The 23,772-nt window shown below is 46.3% G+C and overlaps 1 protein-coding gene across 2 annotated transcripts in view; it reads right to left on the bottom strand.

The window, feature by feature from the left end:
* Nucleotides 1–23,023, bottom strand: part of LOC147019892 (synapse differentiation-inducing gene protein 1-like) — a 42,083-nt gene extending 19,060 nt beyond the window's left edge. The window contains exons 1-2 of one of the 2 annotated variants that reach the window (XM_085894713.1): nucleotides 21,355–23,023; nucleotides 282–419 (exon numbers count right to left, since the gene is read on the bottom strand). In XM_085894713.1, the coding sequence (XP_085750839.1) occupies nucleotides 282–419; nucleotides 21,355–21,792 (576 nt within the window). In that variant the 5' untranslated portion in view covers nucleotides 21,793–23,023. The remainder of the gene's footprint in view (nucleotides 1–281; nucleotides 420–21,354) is intronic. The other variant, XM_085894712.1, reaches the window with a different exon arrangement.
* Between the last annotated feature and the right edge of the window lie 749 nt (nucleotides 23,024–23,772).

Below are 23,772 nucleotides of genomic sequence, written 5' to 3'. Positions count from 1 at the left end.
GTATGTGGATGGATGCCAAGTTTGATTGGGGTAAGAGTAAGAATGTGATCAGTGCGATGTATGGATGATGAAACAAATTGATCGACTACTCGAGGTGGTGTGGATACAGCACAGTCATGACGTCACAAATGGTCAACTCCTGTGTCTTAAAAGTTCCCTCGCAGGTTCTTGAAACTTTTCACATCACGTCAGCAAGGCTACAAAAGCTGGAGTTCCAAATCATCGATTGCTAAAATGCAAGGCTTGTTCCTTCCTGCGTCGTGCTTGCACATCCGACTTACCTGTCTGGAAAGGCAAAATGCTGCAAATCCCAGAGGGCAGAAACAGCAAAGCATGGCGAACACAGAAAGGCTGAGATGATCACGAGGGGGCAGCGTCATGAAATTATCTTCACTCTCCGTGTCACTTGAATAATCGCTCTGTGTGTCCAGAAAAGCATTCGCTAATTAGGGTGCGAATCATGCGCAGACGCCTTGTCCCACATTTTCACGTGGAACAAAAGGATTGTAAAAAAAATCAGCAAAAAAGTGGCACAAATTCATCACGTCTCCATTTTTGTAACTCTCACCAAAGTCACGATTTAGCTGAAATAACAAGATGAGTATTACCGAGTCAATGTAATTTTAAGCATTTATGTGGTTAGTGAAGGAGATGGATGATTCTTCTGTTTAATTCATAGTCCTTACTCAAACCCACGAATGAGATAAAATTTGCTTCAGCAGTTGGTGGAATCATCGACATCATCAGCATCAATGTACCAGACTCTTGACAGAGCATCAGCTATTGTCACTGTAATCTCTTGGCAAGGGATAAGCTGAGTGGTGTGATTATGCGAGGTGGTTTGGTTATGCTGGATGGTTTGGTTTTGCTGGATGGTTTGGTTATGCTGGGCAGTGTGGTGATGCTGGGTGGTTTGATTATGCTGGGCGGTGTGGTTATGCTGGATGGTTTGGTTATGTTGGGTGGTTTGGTTATGCTGGGTGGTTTGGTTATGTTGGGTGGTTTGATTATGCTGGGCGGTGTGGTTATGCTGGATGGTTTGGTTATGTTGGGTGGTTTGGTTATGCTGGGTGGTTTGGTTATGCTGGGTGGTTTGGTTATGCTGGGCGGTGTGGTTATGCTGGATGGTTTGGTTATGTTGGGTGGTTTGGCTATGCTGGGTGGTTTGGTTATGCTGGGTGGTTTGGTTTTGCTGGGTGGTTTGGTTTTGCTGCGTGGTTTGGTTTTGCTGGGTGGTCTTGCTTTGTTGGGTGGTTTGGTTTTGTTGGGTGGTTTGGTTTTGCTGGGCGATGTGGTTATGCTGGGTGGTTTGGTTATGTTGGGTGGTTTGGTTATGCTGGGCAGTGTGGTTATGCTGGGTGGTTTGATTATGCTTGGCGGTGTGGTTATGCTGGATGTTTTGGTTATGTTGGGTGGTTTGGTTATGCTGGATGGTTTGGTTATGTTGGGTGGTTTAGTTATGCTGGGTGGTTTGATTATGCTTGGCGGTGTGGTTATGCTGGATGGTTTGGTTATGTTGGGTGGTTTGGTTATGCTGGATGGTTTGGTTATGTTGGGTGGTTTGGTTATGCTGGGCAGTGTGGTTATGCTGGGTGGTTTGATTATGCTGGGCGGTGTGGTTATGCTGGATGTTTTGGTTATGTTGGGTGGTTTGGTTATGCTGGGTGGTTTGGTTTTGCTGGGTGGTTTGGTTATGTTGGGTGGTTTTGTTTTGTTGGGTGGTTTGGTTATGTTGGGTGGTTTGGTTATGCTGGGTGGTTTTGTTTTGTTGGGTGGTTTGGTTATGTTGGGTGGTTTGGTTATGCTGGGTGGTTTTGTTTTGTTGGGTGGTTTGGTTTTGCTGGGTGGTTTGGTTTTGCTGGGTGGTTTGGTTATGATTAGGCCCATCGAGCCTGCCAATGCTTGGCAACCTCTGGTCGTTTGTCCATGCTCTATCCTTATTAAATTCTTGGCATCAAGCAAGGAAGCAGCACAAAGCATTTTGAAGTCTTTGGTTTGGCTCGGCTGGGGTTTGGTATGAACTGCTGACATCCCAGACTTACAGAGGACATTATAACCTTTATGCCACTGAGTCTTGTAAATTCACTGACCTATTCAACTCGTTTTTATCCCCCACACATCTTCAAGCTTCCACCTACAATCCTTGAAATTCTCATTATCCTTGTCATATTAACATTTATAATAATTCCATATTCTTTTGACACTTGGTTCATAACTTTTATCAGCATTTGCAGATCTTGCTCCTTATTGACTCTCCAATCTCTTGGTTATCCGTAAATCTTTTAACTTTCACCATTTGTCATCTAGTCTCAATGTGATCTCCACAATCGAAAGCTTGCTTTACCAACGCTTTCGCATACCAAGTGGGAAGGAGAGACATGGAACAGTCTTCATCTATGTTCTCCGTGCCCAAAGATCCATGGTTCCAGTTCAACACCAGTCACTCTTATTAGTCGTCCGACCGACATCACATGAATCACCTATCAATTTTCTGTCACTCCAATCAACTCTGAACCACTCAAGCACTTCCATTAATCTGTTCCAGTTCACTTGGTGGAAAGTCTTTTCAAATTGCACAAAACAAACAAGCATGTTATTACCAAACTCAAAATGTTTCTCACTTAAAACTCACATTATTACCATCACCTCTCTGGAGCCCCTTCCCTTTCCCAAACAGAATCATCAGTTTGCTTCATTGATGGAAATACTAAGGAAAGGGGGGGGAGAAAAAGCAGGGGGAGAGTGAGAGAAGTGAGGGAGAGAGAGAAAAAAAAGAGAGGAGGGAGGGGGAGCGAGGAGGGAGAGGGAGCAAGGAAGTCTGCATGTCTTACGATGAAGAGGTGATCTGATTGAGCTTAACCTAGTGCACAGAATGTCATGTGTTGAACTTGTGGAGTATGTGAAGAGCTCAATAAACTATCGGATGACATTTTTACATGAGCGAGAAAACAACAAAGCAGAGGATTCCAACACCCCTGGACTAATCATTAGAATCCATATTTAATGCCACAGGATAGCAATTGTCACTCGAGCCCCGACAACAGAAGACGTCACTGCAGCCCAAGCTGGATTGACTATTCTCTTTTGAATCACAACTACCAGTGTTTCCAATTAGCAAGTGATCTGTGGCTCCTCCTAATCTTTGGTGTGAATTTATTTTCTATTTTTAAAAAAATTTTTTTGTCGTCTGAGGAAGCAAAAGGTGAGTTACAGCTCTTAAAAATAGAAATGACGAAAATAATTGAGCTTATGATTGGGTTTCCAGTCTGGTGAAGTGAACAAAGATATTGAGATGCAATTTAAGCTTTGGGCAATAATTCCGGCAGTTGATAGTTCAGCCAATCTTTCAACGTCAACGAAATTCCGACGTGGTTTTTTTGGGTGGATTGGGTGGAAGCAGATCACGTATCCGTGTGCGGCATGCGGACAGCGGTTTGTTTATATCCTTACTGTTTAACGGCCACAATCATCCCCACGTTATTGTGGGGTTGGCTGGGGGAAGCTTGACCCAAGTCGTTGACGAACCGGCTGGCCAGGCCTGACGTTTGACTAAGGTTAAAGCAGGAATTTGTCATTTGTTCAGGATGCCACCGATGGCTCACCTACTCTTCGTGAAGGACACCGTGGAATCTTAAAGTCCACCAACTCGTGCTGGCAGATTGGCCGACAGTTTAACATCAATCCGAGAAATGGTACACAGGAACACATTGACGAATCACCCTGCCTGTAAAACACCGGGTTGACGGGAAGACAGATGGGTCAGGATTCAAACCCAGGCCAGACAGCTTCGAAGACAGTGTGTATAGCTCGAAGCAATCCTGCCAGCCCCCCCACCCGCCCCGTCTTAATATTATCATTGGACGGAATTAACCAATTAATTTGTGGTTAGAATAATTTGGACGAAAAATATAACTTGGATGACTGAGGCTGGAGTCAGGATTGGAGGAAGATGATATCAACAACCTAAGGTATGCTGATGATACCACTCTGTTGGTTGAAAGTAAAGAGGACTCGATGAAACTGCTGCAAACAGTGAAAAAGGAAAGTGAAAAAAGCCGGTCTTTATTTTAAAGGTAAAAAAAAGATTAAAATCTTGTCTCCTGGGAAGATCAGCGTGTTCAGAAGGGGTGTGTTCCATTACCAATCAGCTTGTAGAGTGCTCACCAAGAGGCTCGTTTGATTATATTTAACAAGATGTTAGATCAAGTCATTGGAAGGATCAGAGCGTACATGGTATAATAACGTGTTAGATCAGTTCAATATAATATTGTTACGGATTTTAGAATCTGATCTGACGAATGCATACCAACATCCGGGTCCTCAGATAGTTATTTCCCTAACTGCATGTCCAGGATAGACCCATCCCCATGTCTGGTGGGATTTTAAATGTGATGCATTGAGAAGGGTAAAGAATAGATCCCCTCTCTTATGGGAAGCTTTTTCTCTTTACGACAAAAACATTTATGCACGCCATTTCTTTCGCGGACGCCGACGCCTGCCTTTTTTCGATCGGCGTTTGACAGCGCGAGAAATAACAACGAGAGCGCAAGTGGGGCGGGTGAACTTGTGGGGAGTCTGTGCTGGCCCAGACAGGCCGCCTTTAAAGAGAAGGAGAGGTCCGTTCTTGTGGACAACAAACGGTGCACGTGTGGGTGTGAGCAGCGCTGACGACACAATTTGTCAGTCAGTGGCATCAATTTGTCCGTTCCCATGTGGGAGTGAGCAGCGCCGACAATGAGACAGGCTGTCAGTCAGTACGTCCGTTCCGGTGTGGGAGTGACCAGCGCCGACGAGTGAGGCACGAGTCAGTCACCAACGAGTGAGGCACGGGTCAGTCACCAATGAGTGAGGAACGGGTCAGTCACCGAGTGAGGGACTGGTCAGTCACCAACAAGTGAGGCACGGGTCAGTCACCAACGAGTGAGGCACGGGTCAGTCAAAATGAGTGAGGCACGGGTCAGTCACCAAGGGATCGTGTGGGTCAATGGACGTCACCTGTTTTGTGAAGGGTGAGGAGCTGCCCGTGTCGCAGCACCAGGGTCTAAACATGCGAAAGACGATCTCCGTGCCCCCAGACGTCGACTGGCGTTCAAGGCTGTTGGCGAGTGGGTGCATGGCAAGGCTTGGTGCTGGCAACGGGCAAGACACGCACACACATTCCAGGACGTTTTCATTTGACAGACGACTTCTCTTTGATGAGCGAGACGATTCTTCCCCCCCCCCCGCCCCTTGTCTGTATTTAGTTGTTAAGTAAGTCAATCCCCGATAAGCATCTGCTCCCTGTCTCTTTCCTATCATTTCAATTGTTTTTTCCTGATTAATTATATATTTGCTTGCGATTATTTTGATTGCTTCGAATTCAATTATTTACCTCAAGGAAATAAAGTTATTTTTATTTATTTATTTTCTTATGAATAAATTATTTGTTGACGTTCCAACCTGTCCGTGTTTGTCCTTTTCTTCCATTGGTCTGGCATTGTCCGAACCGAGATAGACTGGGAGGTAATTACCACAAACTTGATCAATAATAGTCGGCACGAACCAGCGGTTAAAATGCTCAGCCACCCGAATTAAGATCGAATCAAGATAAAATTGGTGCTTTGCCGAGGGCGTGCTCCCTGTACAGGTAAGCAGATGACCTCTAGTTAGACGGCACAATTAGACTGTGGACACTGGAACTCGTGGTTGACTGGGTAGTGTTTGTGGTTCTAAAACAACCCACCATACCACAACGTTAATTGTGAGCGGTGGCCCCTGAGTCTGTTCCATGGTCTAAATTTGGTACCATGTAAACCTGTACTAACCTGTTCCATAGTCGGGTTGTCGGCGACTAAACCGTCAAACCCACCAGGTTTTTTGGTGAGGAGGGTGTTTGGATATGGACACCCAGCAGGATTAAAAACAAAACCTGTCAAAGGGCGGAGGAGCTCCTTGTGAGCCAACGGCCATCCATATCTAGTGCCCAACTGTGTCTGCGGACGTCCTCCTGCAGTTGGGTTACTTCTTATTCGGAGGTTGGTGGCAGGATTTGCACTCCGGCCACCGTAAAACCCTTCATTCCGCAAAACACAAAAACGCAAAGAAATCTGAAAACCCACTCCGTGGGAGTACCTCCTGTGCAGCTTTGCTTCTCAGGGCAGCTCACTGGATGACGGGATTGGGGCAAAGCCTTTGGGACCCCCAATCTTTGATGATAGGAGGGAAACCACGGGGTAACATTCCTGGGTCATATTGCGGGAGAGTATGTCGGAGTGGAGCTGAGGTGTCGTCCACCAGACGGCGGTCTCCTTGGGTTAACCTGAGGTGGTCCCTTCGGGTGGGTGCCTAGAATGTCCTATCCCTAAGAGAGGATGATCACCTGTCTCTGTTATCATCTGAGCTCAAGCGTTTGGACATCAGGATTGCAGCTCTCTCTGAGGTTCGGAGACCGGAATGCGGCGAGATAATGGTGGGTGGTTACACCTACTATTGGTCTGGTCGCTCTGATGGTTACCATACCCAAGGAGTTGCTGTAGCTGTGTCCAATAAGCTGACCCCAATGATAATTGAGGTAACACCGGTCAACGAGCATATGAGACTAAGGATTCGTCACTCCTGAGGTGTCATTTCCCTGGTCTCTGTCTATGCTCCGACTGAGGCGAGTGACCTCACCGTGAAGGACACATTCTAAGCCACGCTCGAGTCTGTGGTTGATCAGTGCCCCAGACGAGATACACTTCGAGTCTTGAGGGATTTCAATGCATCGACTGGAACTGAGAGGGATGGTTGTGAGATGTGTGTTTGTCCCCATGGGTCTGGAACTCTGAACCTGAATAGCATGAAGTTCCTTGACTTTGCAAGAAGTCATGGACTGAGGGTGGCTGGTTCATGGTTTCAGCGCCCACAAGCTCATCGCTGGACTTGGTATTCCAACGCTGGCGGTGTGGCAAAGGAGATTGACCATGTCCTCATTGATGGTCGCTGGAGGATGATCCAGAACTGCATGGTCTACCGGTGTGCTCAGTTCCTCAAAACTGACCACCGGCTTGTTGTAGCAACTCTAAAGCTGCACCTTAAATCCGGGAGAATGGTACCATCCCAGCCTAAGCTGGATGTTGGCAAAGTCAAGGATGAGGGGGTAGCTGAGGAGTTTGCGAACAGGCTGAGTGGACATTTGGGGGGTCTGGGTGCTTTGTGGGGTCCTGAAGAGCTGTGGAGCGCCTTCAGGACCACCGTCCTTGATGTTGCCAGTGGATGTCTTGGAACTCACTGCAGGGCAAAGAAGAATTTTATCTCTCAAGGGACACTGGATACCATTGACCAGAGTCACAGAGCCAGGCTGAATGGCAGAGCTGAGCTGTTCAGGGAGATGAGACGTAAAACTGTACGTGCACTAAGGGTGGCCAAGGAGGCCTATGTGCGAGGAATCTGTGAGGGGGTAGAGTTTCACCTGTAGACAGGTGATTCTCATCCCGCTTACAGGGGAATTCGCGCATTCGCATTCATCCAAGCCCATCCCTCGGAGCACTGCAGTCAGAGCAGAGAGTGGTAGGCTCTTGACAGAGGAGTCTGAAGTGAAGGCCCGCTGGGCCAGTTACTTTGAGCGGTTGTACCAGGCTGATCCCCCAGCTGTCAAGTTGAACGTCAAGGGTGTTACAATCCCGGTTGCTGACCCTCCAATCAACTGTGGTCTACCTTCGCTTGTGGAAACACGGGCTGCGGTGAACCGGTTGAAACGGTGTAAAGCTCCGGGGATCTGTGGCATCCATGCTGAACTTCTCAAGGCTGGTGGAAATGCTGCACTCGTGTCGTTGCATGCAGTTTTGTGCTCTGCCTGGAACACAGGCATCATCCCAACTGATTGGAAGAGGGGCCTTGTTGTCCCTCTCTGGAAAGGGAAGGGTGATCGCCAAGACTGCAACAACTACTGAGGGGTGAGGCTGCTCTCAGTGCCGGGCAAGGTCTTTGCTCGGATAATTCTTGATCGGGTTCGCCACCATCTGCTTGAGCAACAGTGCCCAGAGCAGTCAGGCTTTACACCAAAGAGGTCAACGATTGACCGTATCCTTGCTCTTCGGGTCCTCACCGAACGCAGATGAGAGTTTCGGCAGGGGCTGCTTGCAGCCTATGTTGATCTCTGTAAAGCGTTCGATTCAGTGAATTGGGATGTCCTCAGAAGGATTCTTGGTCTTCGTGGGGTGCCACCAAAGCTGATCAATCTGATGTCTGAACTCTACTCTGGTACAGAGAGTGCTGTGAAGTGTGGTGGTACCATCTCTGACTTATTTCCAGTTGTTACTGGAGTTCGTCAGGGGTGTGAACTGGCCCCCACACTTTTCAGCACTTGTATGGACTGGGTTCTAGGGAGGATGTCGGAGAGATCAAGCTGCGGTGCATCGTTTGGGAATGTCAAGATCTCGGACTTCGATTTCGCAGATGATGCAGTCATCTTTGCGGAGACTTTAAATATCCTTTTGGGGGCCCTCGAGGTGCTGAATGAGGAGTCGGAGCCGCTGGGATTTCGGGTTTCTTGGGTCAAAATTAAGATCCAGGCTTTCAATGGCATCTTGGATGCTGCTGTCCTGTCTGTGTCTGTTTGTGGTGAGGATGTTGAGGTCGTGGAGAGATTCACTTAACTTGGTCGTGATATTCATGTCTCTGCTGGCTGTGAGTCAGAGGTCAATTGACGTCTGGGTCGGGCCTGGGGAGTCATGGATTCACTGGATCGTGGGGTGTGGTGCTGCCGGTACCTGTGCGGGAGGATGAAAGTCCGAGTCTTCAGGTCCTTGGTGCTTCCAGTCTTGCTCTATGGGTGTGAGACTTGGACTCTGACCAAGGATCTGAGACGGAGACTTAATTCCTTTGGAACCAGGTCTCTTCGGAGAATCCTTGGCTATCGCTGGTCAGACTTTGTGTACAACTAGCGGTTGCTGAGAGAGACTCGGATGAGATTTGTTGCCTGCATAGTCCGTGAGTGTCAGTTGCGGCTGTATGGACATGTGGCTCGTTTTCCTGACGCTGATCCTGCTCACCAGATTCTCTCAGTGAGTGAGTCTCGTGAGTGGAGGAGGCCAATGGGCCGACCACGTGCCTCGTGGTTGCAGCAGGTTGACCGGCATCTCAAGGAGATGGGGATGAGCCAGGGATCTCCCTGGGGGATGGCCAGATGGAGGCCCCTGGAGTACCGGCGGAAAGTGGACGCAGCGACACGCTGTTCTGACACATGCTTCCATACCTAACCTGACCCCAGGTCCGGCTCTTCCGAGGACAACCGGGGATTAATCCCTCTGAACAACAAACTGGTGTCTTGGTACCCGTGGCTGTAACAATATGTTACTCAATCATTCTCCTGATGATAGAGATTTGGAAACCGTGCCAATTACCATTCTAAACTCCCAAAAATATAATTTACTTCTGTGTGTTGGGGGGGAGGGGCAATATCACACATCACAAAACCCCGATGGGGAGGAAGGACATTGTTTTGTAATATAAATATTATGCTCTTATAATCACGAGTGTTAGAGTTATTTTTGTCCTGGGAAGAGGATTGGGAAGAACGCCACCATCAGTGATCTTAACACGAATACCCAGCCTTGGGGAGAGGGGTAAGTTAAATCGCTACAAGCTCCATCGTTCATGTGTAAAGACTCCTGCAAGCTGTGATGTGTCGCCCTTCCTCGGGTTTGACGCGAGTGCCGTATGCACATGCACGACACACGGTCCTCATAATGGAGCTGAGTAATCTCAATAAAACTTATGTGAAGTTGAATGCATCATGGTCGGTCTGATTGTTGTACATCATGACATCACAAGTGGCAACGAGGTAAAAAAAACTCTCCGTGTCTTGATAGCGACTGTCGGAATTCTCCATGAATATGCTGATGGGGAGGATTGGGCAGATTTTGTCGAGAGGCTGGACCAGTATTTAATGGCCAACAACATGGCGGCTGTTGGTGATGCCGTCCGTCATCGTGCTGTGTTGTTGACTGTGTGCGGGCAGAAGGTGTATGGACTCATCAAAAACCAGCTGTCACCATGGCGACCTCCGGCCAAGTCATAGGAAGAGCTCTGGGAGCTCGTCAAGTGACACTTCATCCTGAAAGCTGATCTAATCATATTGAGGTACAAGTTATATACACACACTCGCCAGAAAAATCAGGACATTTCCTGTTTTGTCGCTGATCTGCGCCGTTTAGCAGAACCGTGTCAGTTTGGTGCTGTGCTGCATGAGATGCTCCGAGACATTTTTGTGATTGAGGTATTTCATGATGTCATTTTTCCAAAAACTCCTTGTTCAAGAAGATGACGTTAACCTAGGAAAAGCAGTGAAGATTGCGCAGGTGTGTATGATACCTGCTGAAAACCTGAAGGAGATCTCGTCGAAAAGCCAGAACTCTTCAAGTGCAGATACTGCAAATAAGATTGCTCAATATTCGTATAAGGCTACACCTAAGCCAGTGATGTGTTTGAAACCTGCTTCATCGGTCGTGAGAGGCCCCAAGAACTTGTGTTAGCATTGTGGTGCAAATCATATGGTTCACCAGTGCCGTTTCAAGCAGTACACATGTAACGGATGTGGCAAGATCGGGCATCTTCAAAAGAGGTGTTCCCAATCCAGCAGTGGTGATAATATTGGCACCACCCATCATGTGGATGATGGTGAGTAAGTTTCTGGAGCTGATGAGTGGTCACTGCATGGTGAGAAGTGCGAGATGTATACAATCCGTGGCAACACCGCACCGGTAACTGTTGATCTTCAGCTGAATGGCAAGCAGGTGTCAATGGAAGTGGACACAGAGACAAGTCAGTCAATTATGTCAATGTGTCTTTCGATGGTGTGACTTATGAACTTCCTACGTGGGTTGTGCCAGGCAATGGCCCTACATTACTCAGTCGGAACTGGCTTGAGAGCAGAAAGCTGAACTGGAATGAGATCAAAAAGCTGTCTACAGTGGAGGCTTCCAGTTGTGCTCAAGTGCTGGATAAGTTTCCATCTCTGTTTGAGACAGGAATTGGTTCCTTCATGGGGATAAAAGTTAAAATTCATCTGGACTCAGAAGCAAAGGCCATCTACTGTAAAGCTCGATCTGTTCCTTGATGAGGGAAAAGATCGAGTGTGAACGTGAGAGACTCCAGAGTGAGGAGGTCATCTCTCCTGTTGAGTTCAAGGAATGGGCTAGTCCAATTGTTCCGGTCCTGAAAGGTGATGGAGCAGTGAGGATCTGCGGGGACTACAAGGTGACCATAAATCACCACTCCATGCAGGATCAGTATCCACTGCCCAAAGCGGATGACCAGTTTTCAACATCAGCTGGTGGAAAGTCATTCACCAAGTTGGATCTGACGTCTGCCTACATGACACAAGAGCTGGATGAGGAGTCAAGGAAACTCACGTGCATATGCCTGGTGTTGGCTTTGCAGTTAGGGTGGTGGCTTGGGATCCTAGGGTCCTGAGTTCAAGCCCTGTTGGCCACTGAATTAACACCAGCGGGTTTACTCAGCCTGTCATCCTTCCGAGGTCGGCAAAATGAGTACCAGTGCAGCAGCCAAAAGGCTGCACATGAAGGGAAAGGGTATTGACAGATTGATTAAATCTGCTATTGGTGTGGTGCAGGCACGATGGGCCGAATGGCCTCCTCATGCACCTTAATTCCTTGTAAACACTCACAAGGAGCTGTTCATCTACAATCGTTGTCTTTTTTGGAATACGTTCAGCAGCTGCCATCTTTCAGAGAAACATGGAGAGTCGATAGAAATCTGTGCCAAAAACTGTCGTGTTTCAGGATGACATCCTGATCACGGGCTGCAACACTGCAGAACACCTGAGTAACCTGGAGAAAGTCCTGTGTCGTTTGGACAAAGTAGGACTCGGACTGTCACGTGAGAAATGTGTGTTTATGACACCCGAAGTGCACAGTGCTAGAACCCCTGCAACAGTTACTTCGGAAAGGGAAAACTTGGGTTTGGGGCAAGGCCCAGGATGATGCCTTCAAGGAAGCTAAAGGTCTATTGTGTTCTCACAAGTTGCTTGTTCATTATGATCCATATAAGCATCTTGTATTGTCATGTGATGCCAGTGCCTGTGGGGTGGGCTGTGCGTTACAACAAGCCAATGAGTCGGGCAAGTTACAACCTGTTGCGAATGCTTCCAGAAGCTTGACGAAAGCTGAAAGAGCCGATGGTATGGTTGATAAAGAAGCATAAGGCTGTGTGTTTGGGGTAACCAAGATGCATCAGTATTTGTTTGAAGTTAAATTTCAACTTGAAACTAATCACAAACTGCTCACCTTCTTGTTTTCAGAGAACAAGGGAATCAACACCAATGCGTCATCACGTATTCGGCGGTGGGCCTTGACGCTGTCTGGTTACAAATTATATTATTCATTGCAGGCTTACCACTGGGAATTGCGCTGATGCATTGAGTCAACTGCCGGTACCTATCACTGATTGTAACAATAGCCCTCAACCTGCTGACCTTGTATTAGCTATGAATGTGTTTGAGAGTGACAATTCTCCAGTCACTGCTGCTCGAGTGAGATTGTGGTCCAACAGAGATCCTGTGTTGTCTGTAGTTAAGCATTGTGTTATGACTGGCGATTGGTCCTGTATACCAGATTCAGAGTAATAAAAACTGTATTTACATCGTAGAGATGACTTATCTGTCCAGTCAGAATGCTTACTTTGGGGCCGACGTGTCATCACGCCAAAGCATGGAAGAGAGAACTTGGTTTCTGAACTCCATAGTACCCACCCTGGTATTGATACGATGAAAGCTATCGCAAGGTCTCATGTTTGGTGGCCTGGTATTGATTCTGAACTTGAATCTTGTGTTCATTGTTGTGATACGTGCATGTAGCTCAGGAAGTCACCAACGGAATCACCGCTGAGTCTTTGGTCGTGGCCTTCCAAACCTTGGTCAAGGATTCATGTTGACTTTGCAGGTCTGTTCTTGGGGGAAAGGTTCCTTGTTGTCATTGATGCATTTTCCATGTCTACCAGCACTTTGCCTCCACCATTGAGAACTTACGTGTCATGTTCGCGACTCATGATCTACTTGATGTGTTGGTAAGCGATTGTGGTTCATGTTTGACATGTCAAGAATTTCAGGAATTCATGAGATTGAATGGAATCAAACATGGCCGTTCTGCTCCGTTTAAACCCGCTTCTAATGGTCAGGCAGAGCGTGCTGTACAGATTTATCAAGCAAGGGTCAAGGCGTGTAACTCAAGGTTCGCTTCAAACGCGTTTGTCACGCATGTTGCTAGGTTACAACCACTGAATGCATCACAGTCAAAGAAAACCGTCAGACAGACACCAAATTGTCTGTTTTTAAATAATTTTAGTAAGATGGTGTTTTCTTGTCATGGAGCTTGCACATATATCAAATGTAGAACGAGTTCAAACTGAAGACAATATATCAATCCACACAGTAATGGGCTGAGGCAATTGCCTTGAAACAACTTGCCTTCTCTTTACGGAAGGCAATTTCGATCGAATGCAACCTCAGATCATTCCACAAAGCCCGCAAGTAGTTCGTGTCCACTTTCAGGAGAGCCAGATAACAACAAATGTCCAACCCCAAGATTGAACTTTCAAACTTTCCCCCTCTAAAACATGGTGGCACCTTATTGTTAAGTTTGACTCTGGAGCATACTCCCCCTTCCATCACTCTCATCTCTTAAAATGGGGCTACAACTGACTCTGCTCATGAGAAAGCCAAATGCCTCAATTGTGTGTTTGCTGCCAAATCTTGTGTCCCCAAACCCTCACTCTCTATTCCCACTCTACCCAGTCGCCCCACACTGCTCCTGGACTATGCATCTTTTGCACCTGAGAAGGTGAAGAAGTTTCTGCCAACCCCCAAGTTTGATTATCCAACCGGCATCAGCTCACGTGTCCTAAAATCCTTTTACTGCTCTGTTCACCATATCATTCACGCGAGGTGATCTTGCATTTGCTTAAAAGTCAAGCAACATCACCAGATTTCATAAACGAGGTGTAAAAACCGAACTCCTCAACTACGGACCTATCAGCTTTCGACCAATCATCAGTAAGGTTATGGAATCCATCATCGCAGTTGCCATCAAATCCTTACTTTTCTCCAACAGCTTCATCTCAGATCATTAATTAGGATTGAGACCCCATCACTCTGCACTGGATATGCTGAATCTGCTCCTCAAAAATGGATGGAGGTCCTCATTGTCAGATATGAGATCAGGGAAGTTTAACCAGGAGTGGGTTACTGGAAGAACACATGCATCTTGAAATTCCTGGGGAAGATCAGAAGTCTGAGGGAAGAGGGGGTGGGGGAGAGAGAGAGAAGAGAGAAGAGAGAAGAGAGAAGGCAAGAGAAATGTTGGAGAATAGACAGTAGAAAACAGAGACCACCGACTTGCCTGCGATGTGGAAGCAACAGACCTCGTGCTTCGGCCTCATTGCATGAGATTCCAGTAATTTTGAGTGCTTTGGATGCCACAGAATCCAGGAGAGATAGGTGTGATGCTGAGGCACCAGCTGATAATGGAGAGCAGTAATCCATTGAGGTACGAACAAATGTCTTATCAACTGTGAAAAAAATTACATATCATTAAATTTGTGCCTGGGAAACTTCAATATCATGCTACCTTTTTTTTTTTTTACAATTATAATTCAAAAAAAAAAATCCTTGAACTACAATTTAAACTTTTAGCTGAAATGATAACCAAAAGGCATTGCACTTGCTTCTCGGTTTGCTTCCTAAAGAAATAGGATTTGATTACAAGTATACCATCCTGTTCTTTTGCAGTTAAGTTGCTGCATTCTCGGACTGTTACACCATCTTGTTCTTTTGAAGAGGATATTAAAGCCAGCTTGACCATCTGGTTATGCTCACTTGTACACATAGTTTGCCATTGCGTGCCAGTATCCTGGTAAACTTACAAATTCCTGCTTCCTGGTCTGCAGCACTACTCAACCCCGATTGTCCTCGAGTATAATGTATGGAATCAAGGGAACATTGATCGAAGTATACTCATCGCTGTGGGAAGTAATGAGAAGGCTTACGCATCAGGCATTAACCCTTCACCGGAGCAAAAGAGTATCCGTAGTTTCTCTTGATTCCATCCATTCTTCTACCTGTCCACCGACACAGCGACAAGCAGAACGAGTTCTTCAATCATCATGGAGGATTGTTGTTCGGTAAACTTTTGGAGAGATCTCTTTCAGTTGTGTTGATTTAAAGCTTTCTCCTGTCTGAGTAACTGTTTCATTCAATGGTCAATGAAATATGATGTCACCTATTGATTAGCAGAAATGTCACAATTTCAGAAAAAACCAACCAGGAGTTTTCATGTTGGAGCGCAGAAGCAGCAGTTCAGTCCAAGAAGGCATTTAAGACTAAATACGCAATGCCAATGTTTAAGGTACATATTAGTTTTGCAATTTGTCCAAATAGAATGTAATTCTGACTTCCAAGCAGCTTTTGATAATCAAACTAGAAGGGCACTTGGTAGAGCGCATACCCCCGCCATGTAATGCCCAATTCAAGAGAACATATCGGGCCCAATACAATTTCGAAATATCATGCTATACAGTACTATATCGTTTTTGGCCCGATTTATCAATGGTGAAAAATCACTTTTAAAATTCTAGTCATCAGATCCGGATCTTTACTAAAATCTAATCAGTTCGTCCTCGTCACACACCCAATCTCATCACAAAATTTCATCTGGATCCGTCCAAAACTTTTTGAGATATCCTGCAAACAGACAAATGAAAAATCACTCGGAGGGTGACAACTTGGCAAAACAGCACAAATTAGAACGGCACTCGGTAGAGCACATACCTCTGCCAGGTGGAACAGTTCATGTTTTGTATCCCACTGATGGGCTGGATCCGAACCAAAATCCAATCCACTTGTTCTTGTCACCGATTCAACTCGTACACCTTATTTTGTCAAAACTCGTCCACAACCTTTTGAGATATGGTGATATATTTAGTTTTTGGCCCAATCTACAATTTTAGAAACTAGGCCTGTATTGACCTTTTGACCTTAAAATTAACTAGCCAAACCCATGCTTTGCGTGAAGTTTCTAGAGTGAGGATTCGTTAGGACGTCAATATATCCAGTGTTCACAATGTGATTTATAGAATTTCTTTATATACAATGTTTATTGTTACATTTTTTTGTCTCAAATGCACCTTGTGAGGTAGTCAGCATGTGCAGAAGAGGGTTTTACATTGCAGACGCTGTTTTCTAGGAGTGGCATTATGCCTATCAGCGGTGACGGTCTGTCGATGACAGACACAATGACGTCAGCGAATGACCGATGATGTCATGACGTCATTACGCCTCTCAGCAGTGACGTCACACATCGCCATGTAAACAAATGTAAAAATTAGAAAAATCGCCAAAAATTCCCAAACCTGTCCGTCTGGCGTGATCTCACATAGCCTATGCTGTACATTAGACCACAGAGCACCTGCATGCGGAAAGTGGCGACAATCTGTCTGGCAGTTTCGGAGGAGATACATCCACAAAATATGGCTTAGTGTATTAATATAATAATTGGTAGTTGAATTCAGTGACCCATCATGAAAATGCTCTTCAAATTTCAACTCAATCGGATTAAAATTGAGGATTTTAGAAAATTTGGCCCAAATTGGCCTTTTTGTTTTGGCCAATGTTTACCTCAAAATTAAAAGGTGGTTAAGTTCAGCGACCTAATTTGCAAATGCTCTTCAAATTTCAAGTCAATCGGATTAAAATTGAGGATTTAAAAAAATTCGGCCCAATTTCGCCTTTTAGGCTATGTTGGTCTCAAAATTAATAGGTGGTTGAATTCAGCGATCTGATGTGCAATTGGTCTTCAAATTTTAAGTCAATCGGATGAAAATTGAGGATTTAAAAAAAATTCGGACCAATTTCACCTTTTAGGCTATGTTGGTCTCAAAATTAATAGGTGGTTGAATTTAGCGACCTGATGTGCAAATGGTCTTCAAATTTTAAGTCAATCGGATGAAAATTGACAATTTAGAAACAATTAAAAATTTGGCCTATTTGGGGTTGACCTTCTGGCCCATGTTGACCTTTTGACCTAATATAACCTCAAAAGTAATAGGTGGTTGAATTAATTGACCTGATGCGCAAATCCTGTTCAAATTTCAAGTCAATCGAATGAAATTTGAGGATTTTAGAAAATTTGGCTCAAATTGGCCAATGTAGACCGTTTCGGTCGACCAAATTTTATGAAACTTCAGTGCGGGACCGTCGCACTGTCGGTGACATTAATCTCTGAAAATTTTCGAACGATCAGTTGAGCAGTATGAGTTGGAGGCGAGCGAACAGACACACACACACACACACACACACACACACACACACACACACACACACACACGATCAACATAATTGTCAAATTTAAAAAAAAAAAATTGGCCAAGTAACAAACAAACAGACAGAAAGGGTTGAAAACATAACCACCTTCACCTTCGGTGGCAGAGTTAACAAAAGTGGCTCAAATTGATCAGAAAAAAGTACCTTTCGTCACCGCTTGATATACACGACTCGGCTTGTCGCAAATTTCATCGAATAGAAAGAACCTCCTTGAATACTCGCTGTAATCCAGTTGTTTTCTCTTGTTCATCCTTTGTTGAATTTGCTGATGTATTCTGCCAACTACTCACCTTCCCCACCTCCACCCCCTGCCATGACAAGGAAGTATGCCCACCACCTCCCCCTCTGTTTTTTTATTATTATTAAACTCTTGTTGATCACCTCGTGGTCAACCACCCTTTCCTTTCTGCCACTCATCTACAATGTCTTTGCCTCTCTGTATCCCTTTGATCCCTTGTCAATCTGTGGAGCACTGAAGTAATGCCAAGTGGAGGACAGGGAAACAGTGTACCAGATGTCACTCTGCCAAAATAAAAACACTTCATGCTCAGTTTGACTTGACATAGGAACTGGTAATGAGCTCGTTTTCTTTTTGAGCTGGATGGAGTCTCAAAAAAGGGCAGCCTTGACAGATTTCGATGTGAGTTTGGGTTATGGGAATGAAGCATTTGTGAAAGTATCCTTTGTGGTGCACAGTGTAGATATCTTGTTGTTGTATTCAAAGCATGGACAAAGCATGGAAGGAATAGAGGGTACAAAGCCAGAAATAGAGCATAGAAGACAGAGACCACCGACCTGCCCGCAATGTGAAAGTGATAAGCCATAGACTCGACTTGAGTGCAGGAGATTCAAATAATCTTGAAGGATTTGGTTTCCTCAGTGCCAAGCAACCTAAGCAAGGTGTGATGCAGGAGTGCCAGCCAAAAGGGGAGAGCAGTTCTCCAGCAAGCTGCAGATGGAAGCCTCGTCGGTGCATTGGAGTTCAGGTTTGCCAAGGAAACATCTCGTATGATGGACGATGCCCAGTGGATGGATACCCACTGGCTTTGGTTGTCAGAATAAATACAGTGTATCTGTAATTTGCCCAAGAAAAATCATAACTGATAATGAGGCCCAAATGTTTGAGTGACAACTTCTTCAATGGAGGGGGTGGAGGCTTTGCCAGATGGTCCTGAGAGAGAAGAGAGAAGAGAGAAGAGAGAAGAGAGGAGAGAGGAGAGAGGAGAGAGGAGAGAGAGATTTATCAGGATTAAAAGACATATTCAAAGTGTTTGACCATCTTGCGATTATATCAATGTCTGAAGAGAGGGAAGAGGCTGCAGCCTGTCTGTCTGAAGGATGAGGGATGTCACGGCAGAGGGTGGCATCATCAGCAAATAGATGAAGAGGATTTTCCAGAGAGTCAAAGATATCATTGATGAAGATGAAGATGAGAAATAGAACTGGGCCCAGAACACTGCCTTGGGACACTCCAGCCTTGATTGGGAGAAGAGATTAGAGGATTCCATTGAGAGCCATACGTTGGCTACGAGTATCGAGGAAGTCAGCAGCCTAAGATTGGAGTTGGCCTTGGATGCCATTGGCAGAGAGTTTTGAGAGTTTGGGGAGCAGGTCAGGATGCCAGACTGTATTGAAAGCACAAAAGGTGTCCAGAGAAACGACCTTGATCTCATGTCTGACATTAAGGGCTGTGGAAGAAAAATAATTATATTCATGTACTCTCAATTATAATTGTTGCTGGTACTTTATAAATTTAATTTTTGTACTATAGTCAAATTGGCTGTCAGTAATGTTTCCCTTTTCCCAAGAGTCTTTTGACCTACATATTGATAAAAGGAATATCTTACTATGAATAAACGTCTTTCTCGCTGCATAGAAACAGGGTGACCTGGTTGAGAACACTGCAAACTTTTGCCATGATTGTGTCATTCTCTCCCTCCCCCCCTCCCCCATCCCCCCAAAGTGGACATGTATTGCAGTTTTGAGTTATTTTGCCTAATGCTTATCACCCTTCCATTCTTTGTAATGTCAAATTGTGTACAAGAGGAATTGCTTCGGGCTTCTGTTTCAGTGAAGTCCATTCGAATGTTTCAGTGAATCATTCAATGTTCTTCCTCCGTATATATGAAATTAAAGATTCTCTGTTTGTATGCTGATCCAACTTGTGGAAATTGAGCTATTTTCCACCACAGGGCCTTCATTCATTATTGGGAGAGCAGAAGCAGCATGTCCAGGGTAGAGTGACCTCGTCCTGGTTCAGACTTGAAGATCTGAGATGAGGTTGTTGGAGAAAAGAAAGGATTTCATACCAACTGCGATGATGAATTCCATAACCTTGCTGATGATTGGGAGTAAGCTGATAGGTCTGTAGTTCAGGAGTTTGGTTTTTACATCTTGTTTATGTAATGTGGTGATGTTGGCTGATTTCCAAGCAGATGAAAGATGACCTATGGTAAATGCCAGGGCGAAAAGAGCAGATAGAGGACGTGGAAGAGCAGCAGAGCAGGTTCCCAGGACAAGCGAGTCAACGCCATCTGGTCCAGATGCAGAATATGAGTCGAGGTTTGCCAGAAACATCTCCACCTTCTCATGTGGGGGCAAAATACACAGAATCCAGGAGCAGTTGGTTAATGCGACTGTTGGTGGGTGCAGAGATCGAGGAATTCGGGACACAAGATCTGGAAGCAAACACAGAATTGAGCCATTTGGCCTTCTCACACCTGGTGCAACTTTTGTATTAAAGTGGGGGTTTCCTCCAGGAACCCAGGCTTCCCTCCACGTATGTTTTGTTCATATCAAATGACAAGACATATTTGACCATATTGACTCCTCCACTATTAGCCAAAAATGTGATCCACCCAATCTCGTGCAAACCACCACAAATCTCACAACTAAATAAAGTCCCAAACTGACACCGTCGTCCTCCAACTCTCATAAACACAGCAGCACCTGGGCAGAAGAGCAGTAAATTCTCCTGACCTGCCCCTCGCTCAGTCCCAATGTAACGTGTATTTGGCCTTCAGGTGGAAGTTTTAATACTGACGAAGTCTTTAGGTGAAACAGATGTTCAAGACTGAGGATACAGGCCTGCACACCCACCCTTCAGAGTTGTTGTTTCAGGACATCTGTGGATAAATCTTTGTAATCCACCAGGGTGTGGTGACTGTCATTCTAAAACACTCGTTCTGTCGTGGCAACAGCAGAGTCCCTCAAATCGCTCATTCTGGAGAGGCGGTGACGTCATAGTTTCGATGTAAACATTTCAACTGAATTTGTTATACTTTGAAAACTCTACAAGTTACTGAGCAGCCCTTGGAAGAAACCATGCAGGTTTCACTCATAATCTCCAACGATGCTAATCTCTTATAATCATCTATCTATAATTCCAGCAATCTCTGTGTGTCTGTCTGTCTGTGACCGCTGTTTCTCGACAACCACTGGTCCGATCTAATTGAAACTTGCCAGGTATATTGCTGGGGACCTCAGTATGTGCCTTTTCATGGTTTGATATTAAGCGGACAAGTGTTTCCCAAGTTATGGCCATTTATTTACCAAACCAATGACAAGACACGGTGCTATGACGTCACAATTCTTATTCTTTTTTTTTGCACGTACGGCCACGCACGTACATGCACGCACTAGTCATCCTTAATTTCAGGAACAAAATATAAACTAATATCAAAATCACCTGGAGTTTTAGCATTTGGGTTGAGACTTGAGATGGAGGAAGTTTTGAATGACATCATGAGAGGAGGGGTCAAATTGATCACACAGTGAAAGGGGCTGTCCATTTATTACGTACGGGTGTGGGGTGTGATGGAGGTGAGTGTTTTTTTTTTGGGGGGGGGAGGGAGTTCCACCAAGTTTGGTGACATTTTCGTCACTTCGTCCATCGATTATCACAAACGTTTTGACCCTCAATAAGCATGATCACCAATCACCACCACGGTATGTTCAGGAACAATTTAAGTTCCCAGTCACACGAGCGCAGATCTACTCACGTCCACCTCCTGGAAATTGTCCTCTTCCTCCGTGTCGGACGTGGTCATGTGTCCGGGCGCCTCTTGCGGTGACGATCCCGGGAATGGCCGCGCAGTTTGCTCGCTGAATGCCGTCTCGCAGCATTCTCCCTCCGAGAAGTCTGGCTCGGCCTCGCTTTCTCCCCACGAGTAACCGGAACCGTGCTCCAGTAACTGGCGCTGGAGAGCGCTGGGGTCGAGGGGCTGCCCGAGAGCGGGGACGACGCACCCTCGGGAAAGGGGCAATTGAGAAAGCGCGGGAGAATGGCTCGGGCGCTCGGAGTAACTGGGTGCAGGAAACCGAGCATCACTCTCTCCGGGATTCCCTCGTGCGGGGGTGGTGGCAGTGGTTGCGGCTCTGGATTCCCGGAGGTCGTTCCTTGTTCCGGAGGCGTTGTCTTGGAGGTCATTGTAAGCCATGGTCGCTCCGTCAAATGAGCGACGACCCGAGAGAAGCTAAGAGAGTCCTTCGCTGCGGAAAAGGCGTCCCTCGGACGTTCCAATGAAAAGTACCGATGAGCGCGGGTCGCCGCTCCGTGCGGTGAGATGTTGGCGCATTGACGGCGTGCTGCTCCGGGTGCGGTCGGCGTGCAGCGACGTGCGGTCCGATGTGAATCTTGGCGGCCTCGCCCGCACCGCACAGTGAAGAACGGTCGAGGGACGCCGTTTCCGCAGTGAAGACCGTTCACTCCTTCAGAGGAAGAAATTAAATAAACCCGACCAAGTGGTGATGATGATCGATGAGTTGATGAGGGCGAAGGGAACGAGGTGGACAGCGCGAGACTCCCCGAACGAGGTGACGGTGGTCGGTTTACCGTTTGGTAGAAAGTGTCATTGCGCTCGATCCCGACAGGTCTCTCCCTCGCAGTCACAGTCGCTCTCGCACATTAATCGAGACGTTTCGTGGCTCACGCCGTCCTGGGAATACAAAGAGAGAGGAGAGGAGAGAGGGGAGAGAGAGAGAGGGAAGGGGAGAGAGAAGAAAGGAGAGAGAAAAGAGAAGAAAGGAGAGAGAGGGGAGAGAAGAGAGGAGAGGAGAGAGAAAAGAGAAGAAAGGAGAGAGAGGGGAGAGAAGAGAGGAGAGAGAGGAAAGAGAAAAGAGAAGAAAGGAGAGAGAGGGGAGAGAAGAGAGGAGAGAGAGGAAAGAGAAAAGAGAAGAAAGGAGAGAGAGGGGAGAGAAGAGAAAAGAGAAGAAAGGAGAGGGGAGAGAAGAAATGAGAGAGATGGGAGAGAGGAGATGGGAGAGAGAGGTGAAGAGAGAAAAAGAGAAGAAAGGAGAGAGGAGAGAGAGGGGAGAGAGAGGAGAGGAGAGAAGAAAGGAGAGAGGAGAGAAGAAAGGAGAGAGAGAGGAGAGAGACGTGAGGAGAGAAAATAGAAGAAAGGAGAGAGAAAGGAGAGAGGGGGTAGAGAGAGGGGAGAGAAAGGAGAGAGAGGGGAGAGAAAGGAGAGAGAGGGGAGAGAAGAAAGGAGAGAGAAGAGAGGGGAGAGAGGAGAGAGAAAAGAGAAGAAAGGAGAGAGAGAGGGAGAGAAGAAAGGAGAGAGAGTGGAGAGAGGAAAGGAGAGAGAGGGGAGGAGAGAAGAAAGGAGAGAGGAGAGGAGAAAGGAGAGAGAGAGGAGAGGAGAGGAGAGAGAGAGGAGATGGGAGAGAGGAGATGGGAGAGAGAGGTGAAGAGAGAAAAGAGAAGAAAGGAGAGAGGGGAGAGGAGAGAGAGGAGAGAGAGGGAGAGAGAGAGAGGAGAGGAGAGAGAGAGAGAGAGAGAGAGAGAGAGAGAGAGAGAGAGAGAGAGAGAGAGAGAGAGAGAGAGAGAGAGAGAGAGAGAGAGAGAGAGAGAGAGAGAGAGAGAGAGAGAGGAGAGAGGTGAGGAGAGAAAATAGAAGAAAGGAGAGAGAAAGGAGAGAGAGAGAGAGAGAGAGAGAGAGAGAGAGAGAGAGAGGGGAGAGAGAGAGGGGGAGAGAGAGAGAGAGAGAGAGGGAGAGAGAGAGGGAGAGAGAGAGGGGAGAGAGAGAGGGGAGAGAGAGAGAGAGAGAGAGAGAGAGAGAGAGAGAGAGAGAGAGAGAGAGAGAGAGAGAGAGAGAGAGAGAGAGAGAGAGAGAGAGAGAGAGAGAGAGAGAGAGAGAGAGAGAGAGAGAGAGAGAGAGAGAGAGAGAGAGAGAGAGAGAGAGAGAGAGAGAGAGAGAGAGAGAGAGAGAGAGAGAGAGAGAGAGAGAGAGAGAGAGAGAGAGAGAGAGAGAGAGAGAGAGAGAGAGAGAGAGAGAGAGAGAGAGAGAGAGAGAGAGAGAGAGAGAGAGAGAGAGGAGGAAGAGGAAGAGGAAGATGAGGGGAGAGAGAGAAGAGAAGATATCCGCCTTCACATCAACCTTTTTCAGTCGGATGTATCTGTATTCACAGCTTGTTTTGCC

The sequence above is a fragment of the Eptatretus burgeri genome, chromosome 9, assembly GCF_056783735.1.
Source record: "Eptatretus burgeri isolate ZD-2024b chromosome 9, Ebu_testis_v1, whole genome shotgun sequence".
In the NCBI taxonomy this organism is placed as follows: domain Eukaryota; kingdom Metazoa; phylum Chordata; class Myxini; order Myxiniformes; family Myxinidae; genus Eptatretus; species Eptatretus burgeri.
The sequence above is the reverse complement of the archived record's forward strand: the minus strand, read 5'-3'. Positions and strand labels throughout refer to the sequence as shown.